At 40.7% G+C, this 18,248-nt stretch overlaps 1 protein-coding gene across 2 annotated transcripts; it reads right to left on the bottom strand.

Moving 5' to 3' along the window:
* Nucleotides 1–801: 801 nt before the first annotated feature.
* On the bottom strand, nt 802–16,672 carry PRPF18 (pre-mRNA processing factor 18). Of its 2 annotated transcripts, XM_057366447.1 has the most exons (11): nt 16,571–16,672; nt 15,506–15,583; nt 15,354–15,380; nt 12,467–12,571; nt 11,109–11,222; nt 9,246–9,392; nt 7,525–7,593; nt 6,643–6,783; nt 6,115–6,186; nt 3,745–3,900; nt 802–1,430 (listed from the first exon to the last, which is right to left on the bottom strand). In XM_057366447.1, the coding sequence occupies exons 1-11, from the start codon at nt 16,634–16,636 to the stop codon at nt 1,350–1,352; spliced, it is 1,056 nt and encodes a 351-aa protein (XP_057222430.1). In that variant the 5' UTR covers nt 16,637–16,672; the 3' UTR covers nt 802–1,349. The 2 variants fall into 2 exon arrangements, with proteins under 2 accessions (XP_057222430.1, XP_057222429.1); XM_057366446.1 differs by lacking the exon at nt 15,354–15,380 and having other exon boundaries at nt 16,571–16,670.
* Between the last annotated feature and the right edge of the window lie 1,576 nt (nt 16,673–18,248).

Consider the following 18,248-nt stretch of genomic DNA (forward strand, 5'->3'; position numbering starts at 1 on the left):
GAGCACTGTAAAGAAAATCACCAGAAACCACTGTTAATGAAACTGTTCCATGCTCTTGACATCTGCCCAGCTTCCCCCCACAAATCCCCACCTCCTCCCCAAGAGCCAGTGAGGTCTCATCARCCTCATTTTATTACCTTTAAACTGTCTAAGCTCTTGACATTTTCTCTGGGGTCAAACACTCCAGAGTGAAAATCTCCTGTATCCAAAGAGGCATTTCACAATCTAAAAGTCTCCAGAAGAACCTGAAGTTCCTCACGATACTCCCCCAAATCTGGTGCCAGTTCACATCCCCCAGCACTGTCTCAYTGTGCCACAGCACACTGGGAATACCCACAGGAGACAGGTCACTCCTTGGGAAGGGGGAACCAGCTCCTGCTCCACGCTGCCAGTGGAGGTGAGGACCCGGACAAATGCATTCACTGGAATAGTGACACATTTCTTCAGGAAGTGGTTCTGCTCAAAACTAACACAGTTCAATATTTCACTGTTTGTGCAGAATTAGACATCATCATTCCCAGGAGTCTCCTCACCATTCCCAGTCAGGATGCACAATGGTAAAGATTTGTGGCTGCTAGAAATACTGTTCATGGTCATGGGAGGTCCTAATTATTTTCTCTGCAATGCCCAGCAGACTGAAAATTTTCTCCAGATGTATAAAAATGGAATTTGAAAGCCTCAAGAGCCATAAGATTACTTCCCCCAAGCCCAGAAGGTTTATATTAAAAATGTCGTTACCAAAAAGAAAAAAAAAAAGCTAAATCAGATGCATTCAAGATCAAAAACTCTTTGCACTGAGGCTGAGAAATATATAAACCTTTTCTTTTATTCCTGATAAATACCACATGAAAGATTAGCCAATAAAGTCTTCATATTTACAGAAATGACCAAGATTCAGATTCAACTGCTTCCCTCTAATCATCTCCCCACATCAGTCTCCAACACAAAAGCAGCCAAAAAAAGCTCCACATATGCTCGTTGCAGGGATGAGACTTACCTAAAGTTCTAAAATATGGGAAACAGTTCAGTCTGCACAGCTCCCTGAACAACAAACTGAAATAAAAGCAGCGTTCATGTGCATTGTCCCATGGTCATTGTTTTGGTCTTAACCTCTTCAAAACCYACCCCCTCTGCTGTACATTGGATCTGCTCAGCAAAAAGCACAGATTTAAAAATAAACCTAAATAAATGGGGCTTGTAAAAAGGAAGCCGTAGAAAATCTGCTTTCTGTTTTTTTGCAAAGCCCCCCCCCCAAGTTCCTGATGGTGTTYGAGCTCAAACTCTGTCTCTTCATCATCTCTGGGTCTTGGAGACCAAAATGTGAGTCCCACCCTGGCCCCCGCAGWGCCTCAGAGAGCGTTGTACTCCACACACTTGGATGGGTCTGTTGGGAAGTGCTTCTGGCAAATGGTCATGAGCCTCTTCAGCCCCTAGGAATWAACCAAACAAGGACAATTCTGTAATAAAGATGCAGCTGTTAAAGAAACTTAATAGCCTACATTAATTCTTCTTGTTAAGCTTAAAAATAAAAAGAAAAGGCTGCTATTTTGAGTTTGGGATTTTTATTTTGGTTGTTATTCTGTTCAAAGTTTGAAGTTCTCTTCAATATTAGAAGAGTTTGTGGCCTAATTAAATAGACTACAGCTTCAGTCCCACCTGATAAGATTCACAGTGAAGGATCACAGAATTCTTTAATCCCTCTTTATCACCAAGGGAGCATTTGATATCATAATAAAAGATATGTACAAGAAAGCTGAACATTAAATGTAATTCTAAAGAGCAAAAAAGCAATTTCTGGCACCAAAACAAGCTGCACAGCCAAGGCAAGAACCAAACACTTCTCAGGAGAACTGTGGTAGCACACAGGACACCACAAAGGCAAACAGAAGCAATCAAGGAGAAAGACAGAATGTGGACTTTTCACTTCTTTCAAGGTATCAGTTGCCAAAAACCAACATGACAGAAACCCTGTGATTATTTTCTTTCAAATCACACACAACAGTCTAACAAAGAAGAAAACCAACTGCTGTGGTGGAAGTGCAATTTAGCAGTGACATTGTACTCCAAGATGGCAGAGTCATGTCCCTGTCATGAGACTSTCCTCATGAAAGGCAACTCCTCACTCAGGGAAAAATAATTCAACAGAATGATGCTTTGGCTTTTTCCATGCAGGCAAGCATGGAGAGCATGTCCCAACACCATAATGATTGTTTGGGCTATTCTCACTCCAGGTAATCAGGAACATGTTAGCTTCATGTAGCTGGTGGGAGCACAGGTAATATCCCATGCTGCAGTTTGACCTAAATTCATTAAATAAGACCCASCATTTAAAACCAACATGGAGAACACACATACTTAAAATCAACTTTGTCTTGGTGYTTCAGTGAGTAATTCAGAAGCAGAGATATGAAATTCGCAGTGGGATGATGACCATAAAGATTTCCTTGGCCAACAGATGTAGCCCCAAAAGCAGAGAAGGGACAATCTGGAGAGTTCATACAAATCTTCCACAAGGTATGTTATGTCAAGCAACGCTCCAGAGTAGAGATCTTTCTGCTTCAGGAGTGGCAAATGGACAGAGATGTCCATTATTGACCASCCTGGTCTCATGGAAGATTCCCCTGCCAGGGAAGTTGGAATTTGATGGTCTTTTCAGGTCTCTTTCAACCCAAACCTGTGATTCTGTGATTCTATTATTCATTCAGCATTATGATCATGCTGATTAACACAGACCACAACAACATTATTTACTTTAAAGCTGTTTCATTCATTAAATACTTCCAAGAATAACTGGAGCCCATCTCTGAAGATGCATAATCCACATGCCAATTTTCACATTACAAAATAATTGGTCAAATTTAATTTTTTGTCTCTCAGTCTGGAGGTCCCTCTGACTTCACAATTATATGTTTTCAGGTTATGCTACTAAAAATTAGAGATTAAGAGAAAACCAAGGTTATACTCATAACCCAAACACAGAGAGACTCAGAGCAGAAGGGGAAGTTGCATTTTGCACACAATTTCCTTGCAGACATCTGCAGAAGCTGAAAAGCAACGGGAGTCCTGCTGCTGCAGCAGGGAGACATTTATGTAAACCTCCCCTGCCAGGAGCTCTGAGCTCCACGATGCTGCTCTGGAGGTTTCAGAGTTAACCCAGAAGGTTTTTATCTCAATGAAACTGCAACTGGCAGGAGCCAAATACATTTAACAATACAAAGAGARGAGACTTGTTTGCTCAGACCTGTCYRCCCACTGCRTTGACAGGTTAGGTAGAAAAACAGCACTGCTACTAATTCCATAACCAGAAGTCCACATGGGTATGAAGATGCACAGGAGGAACTAAACCTGGAATTTTGAGCCCAGATGGATTAATTTATTAATGAATCAACTCACCTAGCTGCAGAAATAGTCAGAAAGATGGAATTTTACAGTATTAAATTCTATGCATTATGTTTAAACCACAAGTTGGGCAGTGAGGGACTTCAAGAGAATCAAACCTGTCTTCACAGCTGCTTTGGCATTCATGCAGGTTCACAGGAGTTCAGAAAATCCCATTAGACTGTTCCTGGCCCAACACTGAAGAGCCTTCAGGTCCAGGATGAACTACCTATTAACTGGATGTTATGCTCAACCCAAACTAAACCTGTCCATTTCCAGGACCCTTTTACCACATCACCTGACATTAACATTTCACAAAAATCCCAAAGACAAGCAGACCTGTTGGATCTCCAAAGCTGACATTACCTGTATGTACTTCCTTTGAGTTTCATCGTTGAGCACGTGGGCCACGTGCTTGGAGAAGATCTTCTCGCGCCCCGTCCGCGCGTGGATGCCGACCATGGTGACCCCGATGGGCCAGGGAGCATTCCCAATGGCCATCTGCAGATAGGCATCATTTGCCTGCAGAGAGAAGGGCATCATTCTGAGCACCACGGGAGAGCCACTGCACATAGCAGAGTATTTTTGTACTGCCAGGTTCAGTAAACCACCCATTCCAGTCTCTGCTGCAGTGTCATTGCAGAGAATTAACCAACTGCACCATGCACCTTCCCACTCAGAACTCTGAGGGAAGCAAGCAAAGGACTTTGGACTTTCCCTGATGAAAAAAAAAAAAAAGGATTGGATAATACAGTCTGGTTACCTCGATTAAAATTAACATTTACTGGGATTACTTTCAACCCTACCATCTTGGGCTAAATAAGGCTACACTTGTAGCCATGTTTATAGGGCCAGAGCAGTAGCAGCAGAAAATCAATCAGGAGTTCCCCATCAAGACAGCAGGTCCCCTTTTAAAGTTGTAACAGACAACATCCCTGAAGAAAAACAGGGATAAAACTCAGARGGAAAATTAGCAGAAAGAATGGGAGAAAAAAAGGAAAATTCAGAGCTTAAAAAAAACAAAAAAAGACAACGTAACAACTGAGAACCAGCAAGTGATAGATACAATTACAGAAAAACTTGAAGGACATGGAACAGGACACTCCTTCTCTGTTAGAGAGCAGCTACAAAACTCACTGATAAAGAGTTTATTTATCACCTCCTATTCAGAAACTAGACAATAAGTAGCAATCATGACCAGTGGGTGCAGATTCTTTCCAACTGGCACTGAACAAACTGGGAGGTGAATAATGGACAAAGCAGGGGGCTGCAGACAAAGCTAAAAGCAAATTTGAAGAGAGGACAGGACTTAGTCATCACCTACATGAGGCAGAATCTGCAGTCTTAGTCAAATACCTACTTGCTGACTTAAATATACCTTTGTGATGAAACAGTATGTGAACATGCAATTAAAGACCCTTTCAGGACTGTCACAASAGGGTTAATTAAGGCTGAGTGGACAACTTGCATTCTGGCATTTGCCTGCTGTCAACACRTTGATTCCAAAATTAAAATCTTTCAAGCTTTTCAACTAACAAAGCAGGAAGAATTAGTGGCTGGCAGTATTCACTAGGCTGCACAAAGGAAGCAGCAGGCAAAAAAAAGAGACAGAAGATAACAGCAGGCAAAAAGAGACAAGTCTCTTAGGAAGCAAAATAGAAAAGGATGTGAGTATTTGTACAAGTATTAGCCTAATGCAAAAAAAAAAGAAAAAAAAAAACACCAAAACACAAATGTGTACTCAAGTCAACCAAAATCTGTCTTGAAGTTTACTTAAAGCCAAGCACCTCCAGSAGAGAGGAGCACTGCTGATTAATCCAGAGATACACCACATTCCTGCATGCTCATTAGTTTGAGAAGCTATTGGAAAGGGAATTTCCACATAATGATGACCATCAAGAGAAAAAAAGCCTCAAAATAAAACCCCACTATGTATGTYCCACATGTTCAGTTCTACTTCCAAATGATTTGGATTAAACTTGCCTAAGGCCATATAAAGTATTTTCAGTATCAAAAGCAGGTCTGCTTGCTTACTTTACAAATTATGCCAAGTCCTAACAAGAACAGTAAGAAATACTATAAATTTAAAGGCAAAAGACAGCTCAGTTTCCTCTGCATACACAAGCTGCTTCAACAAATGCTATGGGCATTTGACTTTCAGTTCTGAAGGCAGCTACAACTAAAACCTAACACTGCCTTTGATCTTGTGTCCCAAAGTATTTCTGCCTCCTCCAGTGAGGAGTGAGATTTTGTCCAAAAAATTTTCTCATTAACTTACCTTAACCTTACCAGGCCACCCAATGAGAGTGTAGACAAAGGAAGGGACAGTGCCTCATATTCAGTAACTCAGTTTGCCTCAATTATTTCCTAATTAAATAATTAATCAACACCCTATTACTATTTATTCAATCCCTTAAGTTAACCTTACARTATCAAGTTTCTGCTAAAGGATTCCTCTTCCTTGCAACATAATAAAACCATCTCTGTGAAAAGTTTGCTTCATGTTTSCAAAGCTCTGCAGTTTCAGCAGCCTCAAAAGATCTTCTGTCACRCTGTGGATCAAACACTATTCAGAGCCTAACACTTCACAGCCATTTTTCATTTTGTTGGGATAGACATTGTATTTCCAGCTATGCCTCTTCAAAACTGTYTTTTAAATGGGAATGTTGAAGCAATAAACTCAATCTTTTACAACCAGACAGTGTGGACATGATGGAGGAGTGCAAACAAACATACCTTTACGTATTCTCTTTGCAACATGAACTTAATAATATCTGTTATTGATTCCTTGATGTCTGCAGGAAGTGTCTGCAGGAGAAAGAAAAAAAAATACATATTTACTTCACAACAGCAGCTCAGGAAAATCATCCTCCTCAGCATTTATACAAAGTTCAGCAAGTACCCTTGCTTGAGGACTTTCACAATGGAAAACATGTTCATTATTCAGATGAAGGATCTGAAGCAGGAGAGGTTAAGTGGTTACACCTGATAGCTGATGGCAAAGTGCAAAATGCAAGCCCAAGTTGTCTGTCATGTTTGCAGCCCAGTGAGCAGGTGCTGCTTTAAGCAACAGCTGGAGGGCAGAAGATTTCACTGATCAAGATAAAGACAGAACTAGGCAGGCGTCACTGGCTCTAGACACAGAAACCGTGACCAATTCACTTATCCTCTTTTCTTCAGAGAGGCTAACACTGCCCTAGGAAAGGGCACTGGGGCTGCCTCCTTGGAAAGCAAAAGCTGAAGTGGCATTTAAAGGTGATTTACCCTTTTRCGGAGCTTTCTGAAGAGCGGCCTCAGGTAGGACTCCGTCTGTTTCTGAGTGGCGCTGTTCAGCTTCCCCTGCACGCCCCGTTTCACGTAGTCCTCTCTGGCATTCAACTCCTTGGCCCAAACTCCCAGRAGGAACTGCAGGGAACAAGCACATCAGTGTCATGGTGCCATCTAGTGACTTCTCCGGCACATCAGACACAACAGAAGGTTAAGCCACCACGGCAAAGTGAGTTTTTTGGAGAAATCTTGAGTTAAGAAAGTAAAATCTCTTTCAGGTGGATAAGCAAGGAGGGAAAAGAACAACTCTCTTATCTTAAAGGTACACACAGAAATTAAAGCCTCAACTCTTGCTGTGACTTCGATCACCACAACTGTTATGCAGGCACTGGCTGACTCAGCTGAGAGGCAACACAGGTTTCTTGCCAGGAAACAAGGAAACAATTTCCTGCCATTCACTTGAACCTGTGGACTTCCTTTAAAAATCTCTCATTTCACATAACAGTATCGGGTGACATTCCAATTCAGCTTGCACTGTTCCAAGGAAACTCCTCAGAACATTTTGATGCAACAGTACTACACAGACAACTGCCTCAAATATCACACAAAAATCAAAACCATATTTTTATTTTGTCTGGAAAAGCAGGACCAGATTTTGAAGAATGGTGTTCTCCCAAGAGCTCTTTCCCAGATCTGGCACAGGTCACTGTTGTGACTAACAAAAGCTGTGTAGTGCCTAGCATTTCAAAAAACTCACATCTTACAAAAAACATGTGAGGTTTTCCWCTCAAGCAGCTGAAACCCAGCCGTCTATTCATAAAATATATCTGCATGATCGTAATAACGTGACACAGTCACAGAATTATTACAGTCTGTTACCTTCAGGAACTTTGTTATGATGTCCATATCATAGTGATCATCACCCCGTCCTAAGGATTCTCCCAAAGCCTAGAAGAGGGGGAAAAATGGGCCATTATTTCTACTTTGTCTAGTTTGCCAGCAACACCACAGCAGAGCATGGTTCACTGCAYCATGAACTGCAATAAACTCCACCAGAAATCCAAGCACTGGTCATGAAACARAATGAAACAGCCACATATGCTACTGCAAGTCGTTAATCTGTTAAAAACATTCACATCACAAAGTCAATATGATTGTTTCTGAAAAGTCAATGCAACAGTAGTTCTTCAATCATTAAATACTAAATTATTGGCATAATGAGCAGCTGCCTGACAGTATTGTTTCAAGGGGAACTGTGGGTCTGCTGTATTTTTTGAGATCCCCAAAGCCATCAATTAACCTAATTATTTTGTTATGCTATTTCAATTCTGTGATGTACTGGGGCTTTTTACCATTTAATTGCAAGTGCGAATTTGAGGGAACAAACCTTAGAAAAAAAAAGAACAAAACCAAGCAACAAACCACTAAAAAACCCCAGATGAATGATCCAATATCCCACCTTCCTGCCAAAACATCAAAACTGTAAATACTAACAGCAAGCTTTATAAACATTTTCCAGTAGGTATTAGTTTGATTTATAATCTATTTTCATTGCCCTCACATTTCAAAAGTGAGTTTCATTCTAAAAATCTCACAGATTTGGAGCCAAATTCAATGTAAGCCTTTATGCTCAAGGCAGTGCAGTTAAAATAGCATAAAATTAAGACAGTGTTTTCGAACTTTTTCTAAAAAGACTTCTTGCATGGCTCAAAGCATAAAAAGGGTTGCCATAAAAAGGGGTTATTTTGAAAACTAACACATCAATAAAATGCAGCTCCATTACAACTGCTATCCTTTCTGGGATTGCAGTTATTTTAAGCCAGAACCCCTGGCACCATAACAAAAAAGCCAGACTATTTCTTAATAATAACTTTCAGCTTTCAGTTACAAATCGTATTATTTCTTAAACACAGTTTTGGAAGGACTTTTTGAAGATTAACTCCTGCAAAGAGTTTTGAAGATTAAAAGTCTTCAGCTCAAGTTAATGTTCTTTCCAAAATATTACCCTGAAATACCAGGTGTTGAATGCATTTCCTGGCACTCACTCAAACACCACAGGACTCTTTCAGAACAGAGTAGCCATTTGCACTCAAGTTTCTGAGACACATTATCTCCTGTGGTCTGCCTATTTCTGATGCTCACTTTTTTTTGTCCTAGATGTTTTCATAYCAAACTTTCCTTCTATTTTTCAGAGTCCTTCTTTCCTGTACAGGAAAAATTCCTTAGTACTGACCTTATTAACCTCTCAAATATTCTTTGTAAGGGCTTTAGAATTTATGACCAGGCAATGTATTGCAATTAAATCTCTACTTCTGAAACCCCTGAAGAAGGACTCTCAACTGTATCTCTGTCTTTGTAGGCAACATCTGTCCCCTTTGGGATGAGGGGTTGTGAGCAAAGACTACTTGAGTTTTCACTTCTTCTGTAGGCATGTGTACAGTGCACCTCCAGGCTTAGAAACCTAAATTTCCTCTTCAAGAATACTTCAGAATGCCTGAGTCAGTTATTGAAAAGAAGACAACTTTGTTTAAACAATACTGAAGGTTTCTCACAGCAACATACTATATTTAACATCCCTTAGATAAAAATCTATCCCATACTTCAAGTTCTTCAATAGTAGTATTCTCCTCATGGACTTTCAGGTCATTCTGGGAGTCATCATCTCCTGCTTCTTGGCCRCCTACAATTTCATTCAGATATTGCTGATCAATCTTATCCAAAGCAGCCTTCAGGTCATTTCTCAGGCCCTAGAAAAGAGAAAAAAAAATTACTAATTTACCAAAAAACCCTCAAGTAAATAAAAGCAGCTCAGTACTGACACTGTGAGCATCCAGCTTCTGTTTAAGATGCGAATTCTGTAAAAACATGCCATGTTGATGAATTTAACTGAACTCCAAGAACAGTTTCTGGATTGCTTCAGCATTTAACAAAAAGCAGGTACAKGAACATCTGCTTGGTTCACACCTATGAAAAAGAACTTATTACTGTATTTTCACAAAAAAAAAAGCCTGGAGGACAGAATCTGCCTCCAGGACTTTCTTCAAGTAATTTTCTCCAAGCAATGCAYTGAACCACCCCAAAACAAACAAAAAWCAGACCATAAACATCATCAGCTCTACAAGTCTTCACATCTGCCCTGAAAAAGGCTGTAAATAAGGTAACACTCCTTCAGTACTACACAATATAAAACAATTATGTTGTTTCCCTTTATTACAAATTATTTAAATACAGCAGAATATTTTATATAGATTAACTGTTTAAAATCCTCTGCTTTAGAAGAGCTGATTAAAAAATGCAGAACCAGTTTAAAACCATAAAGTTAAAAGGTACTTTCAAACAGAACACAAAACTCAACTTTAGTCACACATGAAGGATTTGCCTTCTTGTCTTGAGACATAAAATATAAAGCTTTATGAAGGAGTATGACATTTCTTACTCTCAGATAAATTCAGCCACTCCACAGGGAATGGATATGCATAGTTACTTCCCCTCTTCCATCATCAYACTCGGCTGTCTGGAGCAATTCTATTAATCATTTAGTTACTCTAAAAATGTCTGAACAGCAAGACTGGTTGACTAAGCAACATACAGAATGCCCCTAGACAGCAACAGCAGTGATTGAAACATGTAACCAATATTCAGCACAACCCTATTTATGCACTCACTATTTCCTGATAYTCCTGCTCCTCTGATCAATGTTGTTGGAAGGGAAGTTTTCATCAGCAGAGCTTTTATTTCTAGATCTGTTTATTTTAAAGACTTGAAGAGGAAAAGGCTTTCCTTTTATGGGCAGCCCCAGGAAAAACATTTAAAACAATTCAGTTTGCCACAAATTAGGGAACAAAATGCAAATTGTCACTCTATTACTAAGGTTGTAAACTTGGTTTACAGTGAATGCAAAACAAATTCCACCTGCATCTCCTCACTGAACTGATCATTTCTTAAGACAAAAGGAATAAATTATTTATATCTTCAAGCCAGTTTTTGAATTGATGGCTACTTCAAAGGGAAGGGCAGAAAACTGATGTTTCTGTAACAGGTTACAGMTCTGGAATCCAGGGATTTGAAAAATCATTTATATCCTGCAGAGACAGGATGCCTTCTCAGGGATGCATATAATGACAAACACAAGATTATTTTAACAGTAAATGATGGTTCTCTGCTCATTAAAAAGCAGGGGCAGCACAAGCTGGGGTATTAGTGCCACCTGAAGGCCCCTTTTCCAACTGGCAAGGGACTAGAAGGTTTCTAGGGATGAACTAACGAAGTTGTAGTTGTGCACAAAACTCTGCCACTTAACATAGTTTCTCAGCCAATAAATGAGACAGAGCACATATTCTCTTTGCTGTCTACTAACCCTCTCTCCTGAAAATTAACAGTTACTGAAAATTATTTTCCATAACTTTTATAGGGCTACTCATTGATCATCCCACCACAAATAAGTAACTAATAGGCAGTCTTACCTTGTTCACTTCAGGTGCAAGAATTTCTATCTTCCTCAGACGTTGAAATGCATCATAATCTGTTTCTCCAAACAGCCTGATGGGCTCACCCCTCTCTCGTAACCTCCTRATAACCTGAAAAGAATTAAAGCACTCCCTAATGCATAAAGGAAGCAAAATAAAATCCAGAATGACAGATTTATTTACTTTGCTTAGAATAACAAGCTGAGCTGGAATGGAGAGGAAATGGCAATATTTTAAGCAGTAGAAAAATGTTCCAGACACTTTACAATCTAAATATAAAATTCCCACGGTATTTCAGTGAAAGGTCATTCTAAGTATTACCAATCCAAATTTTGCATAAAATCCCAGGCTGTTTGATACAGCCTAACTTCTTCCTGCTTTGACTTGTTTAAACAAATACACAAAAATCATCCCTCTGGCAGAGCTTAAAAATCATTTTCCAAATCACAAAGGAACTTGACAACAATCTCACTCACCTATTTGTCTTGGCACTAAAAATACTATCTGGGCTGCAGGTTGTCCCAGCTCAGCCACAAGATGATCTGCTGACAATTCCCATCCTTAAGCATTTGTGAAATATGAAGCCCTATTATCTAATGGGATAGTTACTTTAAAAGGAGAGAAAYGAGAAAGCCTCCCTCAACTTGATTCAAACTTCAAACCAAACACAAAATCAACAGCCCCCATCACAAGTCCTGTAAAAAACTGAATATCTTGCCAAATTAAGGGGACATGTGACATACTTGCATCACCTTAGCCATGAATTTCAGTATTTCCAATATTAGAGTGTATTCTGTACTTCTGAACTTCCTGTTTCTGCTTTGGGGTATGGATCTGTGACTATGARCTTAAATCCACATAGGCATTTTTATCCTTAGAAAAGGCAAACAACATCCCAGCTGCTCTGGCTTTAGGACTGCTCCTTCTAGAGGCCAAGCAAAACTTCCAAAACTTAGTTTCTAAATTTGTGTCCAGACCAATAAGCTACAAAGAAAATAAGCTCAGGGGAAAAAAAAATCTTGGAAAAAGTCAGCATGCCATCATCAGTATTATGCAAGGATAAYGCTGATATTCAGGGTACCACTCTGAAAGAGCTGTAAAATGTTATACAGCATCTCTGTAAACCCCTATAACAGAGAGGCTCTGACCTTCTGTACCTCCCTATGCAATCAATTGGACAGCAGATCCTTGATAAGCAAAGCCGATCATTAATTGCTGACAGTAAAAATCAACACTTATTATTTAATAAAACTGCCATAGAAAGTACAGCTCACTGGACTAGAACAGCCCTAACAAGAAATTTCAGGTGCATTTGTTGTAAATTCAAGGAGTCTGTTCATGGGGATTAATTTTACCTCCTGTCTGGAAAGAGTCATTGGTAACTTTTCCTCTGCAAGTTCAAGTTCCAGTACTGGATTTGATGTAGYCAGTGGTTTCTCCTCCTCTTCCTGCTGCTGTACCTACATTCAACAGACACAGTTACTCATGTGCAGTGGAAAAAAACCCACATATTGATGAGAAATGACAGGAGGATAGGGAACTCTGGAACACAGACTTTAATATGCCAATATAAACCTTCTGTTTCAAAGGTTTATGGTCCRTAACTGAATCTCACAGAACAATAAAAGTTCTTGATAGAATCAGTAATTAACACTTCTGCAGGCTGCAGGAAGCAGGCTCTCCAGCAAACAGAAAGAACAACTGCTGAAATCTGGCTGTCACTTTAGCAGGCAGATGCCAGCACTGGTGCCAAAAATAGCAAAACCACCCTCTGCCTGTTGAKTCTCACCRCTGCTCCATCCTCCMTACTCATGCAAGAGCATTTGCATYGCAGTGTGATGAACCAGAACGGGGAAATGATTCAAACAGAAAATACTCTGACAAACACAAATACTGGTACTGTTCCCAGACCGCTTCACTTCCTCATCCAGCTCCCCAGGACCAGCACATGCACAGACACAAGGACAGGAAGRAAAACTCCCAGGCAGGGAGAGAGCAGACCTGCTTCTTCCAATGTCAGTGTATCACCTACAGCTTCAGTGAGCTGAGGAAAATTAGTAGACCCACAGTTTGTGTTGGGTATTGAGAGATGCTTATTTTAGGTAATGCATCTTTCTAACAACCTTGCCAGTTTCTTGCAGCTAAAAAAAAAAAACCACCCAAAAAAACCACCACCAACAAAAAAAGACAATTCCTCATAGGAACAGGCTCTCATTAACAACCTTTCTCAGTCTAAAAGAAGGCCCCTGAATCAAASAGAGCATTCCTTCTTCATTATTCAACATTTTAATAATGCAAAACAACTCTTTGATCAAAGTAACTTTGAGATAGCAGCAGTGTAACTACAGCTCCCTGTATAAGCTCAAATTCAACACTTCTGACAGCAGGAGCACATTGCTGGTGGTAACATTCCTATAATAAGGAAACATCTCCAGTGCTCACTTGCATCTTGGTTTTTGTTAGATTCCTTATTAGAATKTATTTCCTTTCTGTACTTTCTAAAAGGGAAATAATCCAATTAATCCTAGAGCATGCTGCAGTATTCTCTGTGCGAGAGCAGCCTACAGTTGGGTTGAGGTCTGAGGAAGGTACTGGACAGAATTCATTTTTTTTTAAAAGAAGGTTTATTCTTTCGGGGCAGGGTGTCAGCCTTGCACTCACATGTCAGTGTGACTCTGTGTGGCTGAGAAAATCCACCCCTGGGGCTCCAGCTACAAGATTCAGCCACAAATCTACACTCACGGCTGTGTTAGCAAACACAGAAAAAAATCAATCCCACAGCCACAGGTGTTTGGAATGAAGAAGAGAAGGACAATTAAATCAATGTTTAACACATAAAGGGAGGGAAAAAATAAAACTTCCAGCAATGCAGGGAAAGAGGAATTGACAAGGACAGAAAATATGGAAGAACTGTGTGAAAATTTATATATATATATATATATATATATGTAAAGAAACATACTCCCATGGCAGAAGGTACATACAAATTCTAACTTACAAACATTCTTGAAATCATAGAGACAGCAGCACGGGGAGAAAATATATGATCCATTCTGTCAGCTGGACTCAAAGTTATAAGGAGTATCTTTACCACAGTTTTTTTTTGTTTCAGCACTTTCTTCAAGCAAGTGAAATTATTCCAACTTATTAAATCTAAGCCAAGCAAAAAGGCACCTGAATTTAAAAATAAATCAGTCTGTGTTCCATGTCTCATGGACAGAATRAAAAACAAATGCAGAAATCTGGGAGGCTCTAAAAAGATACTAAATTTAAAGTAACTTATTTTAAAACCATTCTCAGGGTTACATTTCACACCAAAACTCCTGCTGCAGCAGCACAGGTAACACCACTTTAACCACATCAGGTTCTGAAGAATTCAAGCTAATGCTCAAAAGGCATCAGGCAGCCATTTCCACTTGGAAGAGTGACTGGATTCACAGAACTTTCCCATGACTTTATGCTGCACATTCCGAGAATCGTTTTGGCATTGATGTTCAAATATTCACAAACAGATCAAGGTTTCAGAATAAGTCACTAACTGGGGAAAGGTCACTGGAAAACAAAGCTCCTGTTTGTGTCCTGTAACAGCAAACAAGATTATGAAACTGTCTTCCCCAGGGAATGCATCCTCCCCTCCCAGACACCCCRTCAGGCAGGCAGGCAGGCACACACACTTGTAAAAGACAACAACATTCTTTCCACGTCAGTAAACTCTTGCCCTGACGCCGTTACAAGGCAGATAAAGCCTTCCAGATCACCCATTTGTTGCAAAATGCACYCAAGGTTACCAATTGTTTCTAATATTTTGCCAGCAAGAACATAAATGCTGTTGTTGCACAGTTTCAATGCTGGCTGGTTGATGGCCAAAACCCAAATACAAATACATGAAAGTTGGCAGATCTTTTCGATGCACACCCACACTGTACTGATTTCTTTCAGACATTTTGACAAAGAAGATTGTCTGAACAGATAAAATCATCCAAATGTATCCAATTTTCTCAATAAGGGGAGGAAGGTGGCTATATCAGATCCAGTGTTCATGCCTAACAGCACAATTTAAAAAGAAAGGAAGACAAGCCTTTATCCCAAGCCATTTCATGCTTTCCACAAATAAAAACAGACCAAAAAGAAAAAAAAAGTAAAAAAAAAAGTAAAAAAAAAAAGCCAAACCATAACACAAACTTAAGTAGCTGTATATCATGCATCTTTTCCTGCATTGAAAAGGGTTTTGGAAAGTCATACCTCTCCAGGTGGCTTCTCATTTACAGGCTAACGTATAACATTAACAGATTGAACAAAGAACAACAATTATCATTAACAACATTGATACTCTTGATAATAAAATGCAGACTTCAAAATAAACACACCATGTCCTGGAAGAACAGTTTCCATACCTTGTAGCCACATCTTTGGAAGTAGGCCTCCTCTTCCTTTTTAGCTAACTCACTGCGTTTGAAATACTTCTTACTTCCCTATAAGAAAGAAAAGCTGTTACCAGTTCACAGTTTTGGATGGTTGGGCATTAATGGCTCAAACTTTCTTACTTGGCATGGTGAATTCAGCTACATCCTTCCCACAGATGGCTACATTGACACAGAAAGGGAACTAGTTGGAAGCACCTCTGAAATCAGCAATATAGAGTTACTTTACAGGATATKTGTACAAGCAGAATCAATAGTACAATGTGCTCACCAGCACTTCAGAAAACACAAGTTTTTTGTCATGTAAGGCCTTGATAGGTCACTGGCGTAAAGAATCACTTCAGATGTGCACAGCCAAGCCCAGATCATTTGGATAAATCACACAAAACACATAATTTGACATTAAATCAAGGAGATGGGAGAAATCAACTTTGTATAGAGTATTTTATAAGCTTGCTTGGAGCACCTTTGTAGAAACGTTCCTSAAAAGACATTCCAAGCTCACAACACCTGGAAAATGTGGTCACCCAAAGCCTTTTCCTCGATTAGCACAAACTATGACTTCTTCCTTTATGTTTTGCCTGACGTATAACAGCCTCTGATCGCGGCTCCTATTTCAGCCTCTGGTGCCAAAACTCAAAATCGGACACCCCTGAAAATGGTTCTGCTTTACTTTCAGGCACACTCACACTGCTCAGACCCTGCCTGTGTATGGACAGAACGCGGCTGTGGGGAGGAAAGAAACCACACTCTGTTCACCAAACATCGCACTGACTTGTCTCGTCTCTCAGTGCCCGAAATAAACTCAACCAGCCCCAAAAGGCCACGGAACATGGCGAGACGGAAACCAGGCTGTATCTGCACCCCCAAATTGCTCCTGGCTCCTGCCTGATCCCATCCTGGCTCACCCCGGATTTGGGAAACCCGGCCTTGGGCCCCTCTGCGCGTCCTTCCCCGGCCCATCCCGCCTCACCCCCGCCGCCCTGCCCCGGGCCCACACCCCAGGCGGCTCCTGGTCTCCATGCCGGCCTCACTCACCCCCAGGAGCTCCTTCTCCTCCAGCTGCTGGCGCTTCCTGCTGATCTCCCGCTTGAGGATATCCATGGCGGCCACGGGAAGTGCCGCAGGAAAACAACRCCGTCACTTCCGGGGAGGCTGCGCCGCCGCACGGCGCCCCCTGGTGGATGGGAGGAGCGGCAGGATGGGGGGGCGTGCCGGTCCCTTCTCCGAAGTGACAAGGGACAGGACGAGAGGAAATGGCCTCAAGTTGTGCCAGGAGAYGTTTAGATTGGATATTAGGAAAAGTTTATTCAGTATTCATGAAATATCATGCTGTTGTTGCAAGCAGATTATTTAAAGTGATATACARACAATATAATGACAGTCATTATGAGACAGAGCCAAAGTATAGATGCTTTCTATCGAGGAATGCAGCAAAAGTGGTGGAATATGACTTTTACAGGGGTCTTTCCCTGTTTTAGTACAGCTGGTTTTACAAGGGGGTGTTACTGACAGGTTCTTTAAAGAGAGTCTGTGTGCAATTTACTCAGCTGTCTTCTCTGTTTAGCTTAAAAAATCTTTGGGGAAAAGTCTCTCTGACTATGTGTTTGTACAGTGCCTGGTACGATGGGCCTTGGTTGCAGATGACAGCTAATATCAAATAAATTGTGGTCTCAGATATAAAGAAAAATTTCTTCCTAAAAAGGGTTGTCAAGCACTGGGACAGAAGTCCCACAGGGAAGTGGTGGAGTTCACCATCCCAGGAGTTATTTAAAAGATGTGGGACATGGGGACATGGTTATTGGTGGACTTGGCAGTGCAGGATTAATGATTGGACTTGAGGATTTTAGAGGTCTTTTCCAACCTAAATGATCCATTGAGGCTGATTACTGGCCGGCCATACCARATACAAATGCCATGTAGAAAGATGGGATGTCTGTGATGTCTGGTTTCTGCACCCTTCAGGCCTAGAGAACTGAGGTAGCTGGTAGGGATTGAGCTCCTCAGTATGCACATCCCAGAGATAAATGCTTYTGTGATCAGTGCTTGTGACACAGGTAGTAACATCAAGAAATCTCTTGTTTTGCTTATTTACTGGTTCTTCTCCAGCTATTTSCACCCTGTGGCTTATAACGTCCTAAGAGTCCATTAAAAGCTTTCAAGAATGTGCAAGAGCAGCCAGTTCTCACTATGCTTAAGTTGATCAGGGCTATACGTTGCTGGAAGCAAAGGCCACCAAACACTGAAAGGTGGAAGTCTCTGTAGCTTTAGTTCCTCTGTGTTGTTTAGGAGCAGTCTGGCTGGTGGCAGTACCTCTGTCTCCTGTCACCACATGTTTTGGCACACACCAACTTCTCCCTAGGTTTTCCCAGATTTTTTTTTTCACCTTTAGATACTCACAGATATTTTCCTTGCCTTTCCCTGTTGTAAACTCCATTGCTTCTGTAGCTGTTTTGGAGAACTGAAACCACAACTGGCTTTTCACCCACTTCAGATAACCTGAGCCATGTGACATGGCTCTTTCTTGCAGAAAATGGCCCGTTGGTTTACAGGGGTTGTTTAACACCAGGCTGGAGGGTTCTGGGTTTAGAAGTCATGCTCTGCTTTACCTCAGGCTTGAATGCAATCACTTTGCAATGAGGAAGCAGGAACAGTCCTCCTACGCTTTTCATAGTTCTCCTAAAAGGAAATTATATCACATCTGATGGTGATAGGA

This window comes from Malurus melanocephalus, unplaced genomic scaffold, assembly GCF_030028575.1.
Source record: "Malurus melanocephalus ecotype Western Australia unplaced genomic scaffold, MMel_1.1 scaffold_65, whole genome shotgun sequence".
Classification (NCBI taxonomy): domain Eukaryota; kingdom Metazoa; phylum Chordata; class Aves; order Passeriformes; family Maluridae; genus Malurus; species Malurus melanocephalus.